The sequence below is a fragment of the Xyrauchen texanus genome, chromosome 3, assembly GCF_025860055.1.
Source record: "Xyrauchen texanus isolate HMW12.3.18 chromosome 3, RBS_HiC_50CHRs, whole genome shotgun sequence".
In the NCBI taxonomy this organism is placed as follows: Eukaryota; Metazoa; Chordata; class Actinopteri; order Cypriniformes; family Catostomidae; genus Xyrauchen; species Xyrauchen texanus.
The window spans coordinates 17,190,120-17,199,253 of record NC_068278.1 but is presented as its reverse complement, the minus strand read 5'-3'; the positions used below and the strand labels follow the sequence as shown (position 1 = coordinate 17,199,253).

Genomic DNA, 9,134 nt, shown 5'->3' with positions numbered 1-9,134 from the left:
ATGCCGTAATGAAATATTTTTCATTGTTAGTTCATTATTCCAAATGCATATATTATTTTTACCAAATAAATAACCTTATTGTAAAGTGGTGGCATTTTATTTTGTTAGAATTTATTCATTTTTTATTGTATTTATTTCAGTTTATTATATATATATATATATATATATATATATATATATATATATATATATATATATATTAGGCAATATGGTTCTACAGTGATAATAGACAGTAGTAGTAAACACTAAACGGTCAAGACTTCTCGGCTTGAGCTCTATATTCTGGCTGCAGTAGTACACGTGGCATGCAGACATATCTGTGTCCTACAGGGGGCGACAGCTCAGAGAGCAGGGTATTATGGGGCGGAGATGGCATTCTAGCACATACATACAGAGACGACAGCAAGGCAAAGCTAGTGCGAAATCTGTAACACACTTAAGACTGGTCATAGATATCGACAAGCACAACATAAAGCATCAAAGGCGTCTTTGCGAGAGGAACTGTCGCTTGGTTTTGCTGTCATGGCGCAGAATGATTTGATGAACAACGCGGAGGACGTGGCGGATCAGGTGAGAGCAGAACTGAAGGCCTTGTCAACTGACACACAAAAACACGGAGAGTTCACGGAATTTGTGTCGTTTCCGAAACCAGCAGATGTTTCTTACTCAGAGCAAAGTCCGCGAAATGTCCGTGTCTCTGTTTGGAGTTAGACTCCTGTATGCATTGTTGCAAAATAGGCTTGTTGAACAACTAACTTCTTGTCTTGTGATTCGGATCAAGGAACTCAACCACTTTTCTTATGAAATGTTAAAACTTCAGAAAGCCTGAGTAATGCCTTCATTTGGCCTCAAAGTCAAATATATGTCTATATCTTAATAATTATGCTCTACTTTACAAGGCTGCTTTCGAGTGGTTATGCACCCAAAAGTTTACTATGCCATTTAAACTTGATCCTTGAACGATTTTAGCTAGTTAAACGATGCATAAATGCAAAGGTGATGCATTATGTTTGTTTTTACGACAACCACTGTAATGTAAAAAATAAATAAGGTGGCATTGACCATATGCAATAGTAAAATGACTTCAGGCCATCAACGTTCAGTACATTAGCATTGCAAAAGCAGTTTACTCTCTTAGATTTGCATGATTGTTGCTTTTTCATGCTGACTGCATTGTTGCTTATTTTGAGCTAAATAGCAGTAAAGAACTCTAAACATTTAGTTACTAAGGGTTTGGTGAATGTTTTGTGCTTGCATTAGATGCATATGGCATCATTTGATCAATCTTTGGATTGGCAAGGCCATGAAAAGACCTTTAGTGTCATCATCCCTGTAGATATATTGCTTTATATCCTCAACTTCAAGGTTTTTAGTTTAGTAATTAAGGCCAATGTCATTGACATCTGTAATCCTAACTCTTCATTATGCTTATTCAACTTGATCTGTATCATACAGCTACATATGTATTGTTAAACACACAATATTTCTTGATTAAAGAATTATGCCATGAAACAGATGAATTCTCAAGACAATCCACACTGAGAAACGAGGCCCTCTGATAGCTAGTATGTGTTGACAGACATTGCCCTGAGGTCTCTTCCCATTCATTCAGTCTTGCTTGGTACTTGTTGAATGCTCATTGGCTCATTCTCATCTGAGTGCTGATGTGGATATTCTGGAGGCGGAGCTTAGCAGTGCCAAGTGTCAAAGCTCAGTGTTGTGGTAATCATAGGCAGATGTAATGTGTATTATTATCAAAGTCTGCCCAGCATTTACTAAAGTGTTATAATTCAACGCTAACCATTTGATGTACTATTCAGTAATTCCTTCAACATTAGCCCACACTTTTAGCATAAAGTCAATTCAAGAATCAGACAGGTGATAATTGTCATTTAGGCCTTTCTTCCAGACCTTTTTCCAGATTTGAGTTATTTGAATTTAAAATAAGCTACTTCATTAGATGCTTTAATTAATAGAATAGAATAGTCAGTAGTCTATGTAATAGATGATATCTTCATCCTTGTTCTTCTCTGTACATCTCTACTGAACACTTATTGCATGAGGAAGTGATAAAGATTTATTGCTGGAAGTTCACAGTATTTAGTTATTCAAATGCCTTGTGTTCATGAGTCATCCGTGGACGTAAGCTTGGCCACCTGTTCTCTGATACTGGCTGAAAATGTGGGGGAAAGTGAAAAGGGTAATTGGAGCTCAGAGGTTGAACATTAAACAGCACACATTTAAGAAGCTGCCTTAGCGTTTGCTTGATGTAATATGCAAGATGTGGAAAACATTCACACTTGTAAAATCAGTGGATTTATAATTTTGTAAAATGATTTTGTGGAGTAGCCTAAGATTTTGTCACATTGTAACTGCGCTATTTTTTTAAATGTTCTATCGGTTTATAGTATCAGGTTATTGAGGTCATTAGTTAAATGTAACTCTGGGATTAGATTAAATCTGGGCTAGACACCAAAAATATATGTCCTTCCACCGACCTTTCCTTTTAACATTGTTCCGTCTCAACACGGTCCGGAATGCTGACTTATAGGCCTTAAACGGGTTTTCTAATTGTAGTCAAGTTATTGCCTTAAAGGGGATTTCAGTCTTCCGTGGAACACAAAAGGAGATGTTAGGTAGAATTATAGCTTCAGTCACCATTCACTTTCATTATAGGGAAAAAGATGCAATGAAATTGAAGACTGAGAATAACATGCCACCTAACATGTCCTTTTGTATTCCACATAAGACAATATGTTATATGAGTTTGCAATAGTATAAGGGTGATTAAACACAATTTTCATATTTTGGTAAACCTTCCCTTTTAGTTGTCTTCAGAATGGCATTAAAGGAATAGTTCGCCCTTAATTGAAGTCTCATTTACTCAACTTCATGCCATCTCAGATGTGTGACTCCTGCAGAACACAAATGAAGAATATTAAAGCACAAAGGCAGCATAAAAGTAATCCACACGACTCCAGTGGCGTAATCCATATCTTCAGAAGCTATATGATAGGTGTGGGTGAAAACAGATCGATATTAAAGTTCTTTTTTCTATATATTCTCCTCCCTGCCCAGTAGGTGGTGATATGCGAATTGCCAATAACAAAAGAAGAAGAATTTAATGTGAAAGTCGAAGTCTGCAGATTTCAAAGTGTTTTGAATGGGTTCCCCTCATGATGTAAGTGCTGCTTTCACAACTGTCACGTCCATAACGCTGGTTTTTCCCCATTTATGTGAAAACGACAATGAATAAAAATTATATTACATGTTCTTAGGAGTCTCAACCCTTCTTCTGTGGCTATTATTATTTCTGGATTGTGCATTTCAGTTTTTGCTAAGTGTGTGGTCTCACAAAAACTTGTCCATTTTTGTCACATCCGTAACGCAGGCTCAATTCCCGATCGAAACTGGGAAAAAAACTTGTCCAGACTGAAACGTTTCTGATGCCTGGACTCATGCGGGGGTCTATGATTATACATAAAAAAAATTATATACTGGTAATGATTTTATATATTTATATATGAAGTTACATTTCACATTTTAACTGAAAATGTCACACCCATAACACTGGAATTGCCCTTTGCCAGTGTTCTTACTGGCTTATCTAATATATGCAAGTTTTGGGTGCGTTCAAGTTTTGACCTCGAAGGCAGAGAATAAATTGATTATTTCAAGTCTCATGTGAATGTGGTTTTTATAGCAATAAGTTATCTGTGAATTGGTGTGCATGTAAATGGGCTCGAGTATTCTCTTCTGATGAACAGAAAGTGAATAAACAATATATTTTATCAACTAAATATCTGTGTCCTTTTTTTCCATCTCTAGTTCCTACGGGTAACGAAGCAGTACCTGCCTCACTTAGCGCGCCTCTGTCTGATCAGCACATTTCTGGAGGACGGCATTCGGATGTGGTTCCAGTGGAGTGAGCAGAAAGAATATATCGAGACAACGTGGGGATGTGGGTTCTTCCTTGCCATGCTCTTTGTCTTAATCAACTTGTTAGGGCAGCTGGGTAAGAGTGATTCAGTTTATTCAGTGGAAAAATCTTTGACCCAATTTAAATGGCTTCTGTAAATGTTTTTAGATTTCTGTTTATAATTGTATAATCTTATCTCTTGAACAGGTGGCTGTATACTGATCCTGAGCAGAAATTTTGTGCAGTATGCCTGCTTTGGATTATTTGGAATCATCGCCTTACAGGTGAGCAGGATTATTAAAGGAATATTTCATGTTTAATACAAGTTCATACTAAAATCATGTTAATGTGTATAATGTTTATCTCTTGTGGCTATACAATTGAAACTGTTAGTATTTTAAATGTTTATGGACTGGCCCCCATTCACTTCCATTGCAAGTGACTCACTGGAACCCAGAGTTTTGCTATGTTTTAAGAAAAAGAGGGAAAAGTCATAAAAAAATGTTGTGGTCATCAATATTGTGCCACAAATGCTATCTATTGAGCTTAACTTGTATTGAACCCGGAATATTCATTTTAAGTTCTTTTACTTCAACATCTTGAGGGGCCATTTAGACCGACTGAGTTCTTGCATTAAAAAATGCTAGATGCAGCACAACAAATGGAAACAATTGCAGGTGTCTTGAGATGAGTTTCTTTTTTAACTTGACACAGCATTTTAAAATCGAGAAGCTGACAACAGCAAGATGCGTGGCAGCATTCAAAGACATCCATCTAGCGCATGTTTACACAGAAAACAATTCAAAATCAGCACATTAATTAAACATATTTGAATAAGACTGTAATTATGTTAAACTGTTTAATTACAATCTTGATCTGTTCCAGACTATTGCCTATAGCATTTTTTGGGACCCAAAGTTTTTGATGAGGTAAGCCTTTTTTGAATGATATGGAAGATGGAAATATATCATCCAACATGGATTATGCTTTGATCTCATCTATATTGATTTCTCCAATCTCTCTGTCAGGAATTTGGCCCTGGGTGGAGGTCTGTTGCTGCTTCTTGCTGAGTCCCGCTCTGAGGGCAGGAGTATGTTTGCTGGAGTTCCCACTATGAGAGAGAGCTCTCCTAAACAGTACATGCAGCTCGGAGGCAGAGTCCTGCTGGTGCTCATGTTTATGACGCTGCTCCACTTTGACACAAGCTTCCTCGCGGTAAGCAAACATCCACTGCTTGGTTAAATGGTGAATCTCATAAAGAAGTGTCTGGGTCATATTTTACCCCCAAATCAAATGAAAACAAATAAATAAGAGATGATGTAGTACATAAAGAAAAAGAATCCTATTTTATGACCATTGAGTTTTTTGACTATTGACATTATTCTCATGACAATTCAGCACATGCCCCCCAAATTATCAAATAATTTTACTGTAATGCAAAAAATGTAATAAACATTTTTTTTTTAAATGAGCATAAATTCAGTACAGCAAATATTACCATAAGGAATAATCAAAGGGATAGTTCACCCAAAAATGAATATTCTCTCATCGTTTACTCACCCTTATGTGACGTATATGACTTTCTTCTGCTGAACACTAATGAAGATTTTTAGAAGAATTTTTCAGCTCTGTAGGTCCATACAATGCAAGTGTTTGGTGACCAGAGCTTTAAAGATCCAAAAAATACTTAAAGGCAGCATAAAAGTAATCCATGTCTTCAGAAGCGATATGATTTTTTACTATAAATCTCCACTTTCATTTGAACATTCTTTAGTTTTTTTTGTGGGGTGATTCACATTCTTCATGCATATCGCCACGTACTGGTCTGGAGGAGAATTTAAAGGACTTAAATATTGATCTGTTTCTCACCTACACCTATCATATCGCTTCTGAAGACATTAATTTAACCACTGGAATCGTATGGATTACTTTTATGCTGCCTTTATGTGCTTTTTGAGCTTCAGAGTTCTGGTCACCATTCATTCACTTTGTTTTTGCCATGTAAATATAATTTGATGCTGATATAAACAATACCATTTTTGCATACATTACTTGAATTAAAATGTTCACTATATTGTTATGGGAATGATTGGAAAAAGTCTTAATGGTACTTAAACTGGCTTCATTTCCTTTTTTGAAAAATATCATTTATTTTTTGTCATCTTTCCAAATGCTGCATAGTTTTATCACACACTAATCAAGGGCTTCATGTTAATATTGGCAGCTCCTGTAAAAATGTCTACCAAAATGGCAGCAGAAATATGGCATTCAGAATATTACAAACATTTCCTTAAAGCACCTTTTTAGATCTTTCAACAATTGTTTTTAAAAACAAGGTTATAATTGATTTGAAACTTGAAAACAGCCTTCACAAATGAATGTGGAGAATCATTATCATTGAAAGCCTTTTTCAGCATTTTATTGGTGTTTTCTCATAAACCCAGTTCTGTGCCATCTTATGAGTTGGTAGAATGTCCAAAACTTATTTCACCAGTTTCAGCTGTTTGTGAGGGTAAGTGTTTCAGGCTTACTCATCTTATACAGATGATATGGTTGCTTTAGAATGAGGTGTTTTTGTAGCTTGTTTTCAATGGATGCTTTTTTTTTTTTCTTTTTTTTTTTTTTTGCATTGGGGAGGATGTTTTGAGATCTGAAACGTGCAGTTTGATTTTATAGTACAATGACCTCTTGTATGTAAAAATATCAAGAAACATTTGATTCCTCATGACATGACCCCTTTAAAAAACACACCCAAAAGTTTAATTTAAAGTAGTACATGCAGCCTGTGCGCCATATTCCCCGTCTTTTGATGGCATAAGATAGGTCATGGTTTTGCAACGACATGAGGGTGAGTAAGTGATGACAGAATTTTCATTTTTGGCCAGTTATTTCTTTATGGTGTACTTTGTCCATTGTACTAAGCCATTTTTGCCACTAGAGGTCAGACTTGGTTAGATATTTTGCTTTAGCCACATGGCTCATTGGCATACTTTTTTTATAGTAGTATTATTCTTGTCCTAATTTTTATTTATTTTTTTGGTCTTTTTTTTTTTTTTGGTCTATACTGATGCAAGTGCAACTTTGTAATGCAGCACTTTTCGTACTGCTGTCTCCTTATGATGAATCGCTTATGATGTAATATTCCTATATTAAGTCGCTTTGGAGGAAAGCATCTGCCAAATGAATAAATGTAAAGCACATGTATATCTATGTTTTGGTTTAGATCTTGCAGAACCTGGTGGGTACAGCTCTCATTGTCCTAGTAGCTATTGGATTCAAGACTAAGCTGGCTGCTCTCACCCTGGTCATCTGGCTGCTGTCTATTAATGTGTACTTCAATGCTTTCTGGACCATACCAGCCTACAAACCCATGCACGACTTTCTCAAGTACGACTTCTTCCAGACCACATCCGTCATCGGAGGCCTTCTGCTAATAGTAGCACTAGGTCCAGGTGGAGTATCTATGGATGAGAAAAAGAAAGAGTGGTGAGACTGGACTGAACTCAGACGGCTCACTCACTCGCTCTGTAGTTTTCCTTTTGACAATAGTATTTCCATGCAGTTATAATACAATCCAGGTACCCTACTTGGGGAGGACTGAGCTGAATTAAGATGTGGCCTAATAAAGAATCCAGGACCAACAGAATGACCCACTCTCCACATCTCATGCACTGCCTGTGTTTTCATCTTACCTGCATACTGAATTATTTCTACCAGCACTTTTAGACATTGGTTTATCATATTGATTTTCTAAGGATGGGGTCAGATCCTGTTATTTGGATCATCCATGTTATAAACATGTTATAAAAGGTTAACTGCAACAATTGATGTTATAACATTGTTCTCCTGACCTGTCATTTGTTTCTGTCTTTTTCATCTGGGTGCCAATTGCTGTCAGCTTACCAAAGACATACCCATTTCCTTTAGATATCATTATTTCCTTGTCATTCTGTATTGTAATGTTCTGCCTTAAAATTTAGCTTACCTATTAGTTCATCAAGAGGAGAGGTACACAACAGTAAATTTGTGTTTCTATATCAGCAAGAAATTGTTATTTAATGGGTCATTGTTTTGTCAAATTTTCTTTCACTGGGCTGGTCTTAAACTGATGTAGTTGCTGTGTTGAAATTTGCTATACACTGGTTATTTTATGTGGCACAATGGGTAAATCCCTGTCAACAGGCCTAAAAAGTCTCAAACTAGTCAAAATCAATTCATATTATCTACCATTTTAAAAGGGTGGGAAATAAAGATTGCGTAAATAAAGAACGTTAAATGGCCTTTAAAAATATAGCATTCCATTTATAAAGATTTGTTGGCTTATGTCAGAGTAAGGAATTGGTAGTTTTGTGTTTGCTGTCTGTTGTCAGGTCACTTTAAAGTATGCAAAAGGTGAATTATAGTATTTCTCAAAACAAGCAAGAGAGTGAGATGAGAAAAATGAAACTGTGGTTTGTCAATCTGTTTTCTCTTTGTACAATAAGAAACAAATATATATTGGTTTTCTAAATGTTTTAACAATTTGTTTTGACATATAAAGGGAAAAGAAGAAAAAAAAGTGCCAGTTGATTTTTGTTTTATCTTTACAGTTAACCATATTTCTTTTTTTTTTTTTTTACCAACAATAAAACTTATTCAAAAAAGCAAAAAAATAAAGATTTTGTCTAATGAATGCATAAGGACTGCTTTTTGTATACTTGGAAGTGCTTGGTCATCACACCATTCAAACTCCATCACATTTGCAACAAGAAGGTGGAGCAGATAAATATTTAAGTCTTTTTTTTTTTTTACCATAAATTCACATCTCTGCCCAGCAGGTGGCGAAATGCACGAAGAATACGAAATGCCAAAAAAAAAAATATATATATATTTTTGGCAATAGCTTGATTTGACTATTGGGGTTACCCCCCTACTGCCCTGTGTCAATATTCCATAATGCCTTGAGTTTTAAAGCTGTCAGAACTCCTACAGGTCATCTCTTTGCGCTAAATTACCATGTTAAACATAGTTGTTTTTTGTTTTTTTTTACCAAAATACAAGTTACTGCGGATGCTGATAATTTTATACAGCCACCACTGTCATCAAAAGAGAAATTAAAATGACAGAAATATTCTCTGTCTGAGATCCCTTTTTAATTTGATAATACAGGAGCAATAATGTTTGTGGTAATTATTATTATGTTTTTGTCTGAATCATTTGTTACCAAGACCAGTGT

General features: G+C 35.7%; 1 protein-coding gene across 1 annotated transcript; it reads left to right on the top strand.

Moving 5' to 3' along the window:
- Positions 1-363: 363 nt before the first annotated feature.
- Positions 364-8,546, top strand: LOC127629182 (surfeit locus protein 4-like). The gene is made up of 6 exons (XM_052106290.1): positions 364-570; positions 3,829-4,015; positions 4,127-4,203; positions 4,805-4,848; positions 4,948-5,134; positions 7,143-8,546. The coding sequence occupies exons 1-6, from the start codon at positions 523-525 to the stop codon at positions 7,407-7,409; spliced, it is 810 nt and encodes a 269-aa protein (XP_051962250.1). The 5' UTR covers positions 364-522; the 3' UTR covers positions 7,410-8,546.
- Positions 8,547-9,134: the final 588 nt, after the last annotated feature.

What these genes read in the sequence shown, in the direction of transcription:
- LOC127629182 (XM_052106290.1), top strand. Translation starts at nt 523, where the DNA reads ATGGCGCAGAATGATTTGATGAACAACGCGGAGGACGTGGCGGATCAG. An exon ending in TTGGAATCATCGCCTTACAG is followed by an intron (nt 4,204 to 4,804) that starts GTGAGCAGGATT and finishes GATCTGTTCCAG; the next exon opens with ACTATTGCCTATAGCATTTT. An exon ending in GACCCAAAGTTTTTGATGAG is followed by an intron (nt 4,849 to 4,947) that starts GTAAGCCTTTTT and finishes TCTCTCTGTCAG; the next exon opens with GAATTTGGCCCTGGGTGGAG.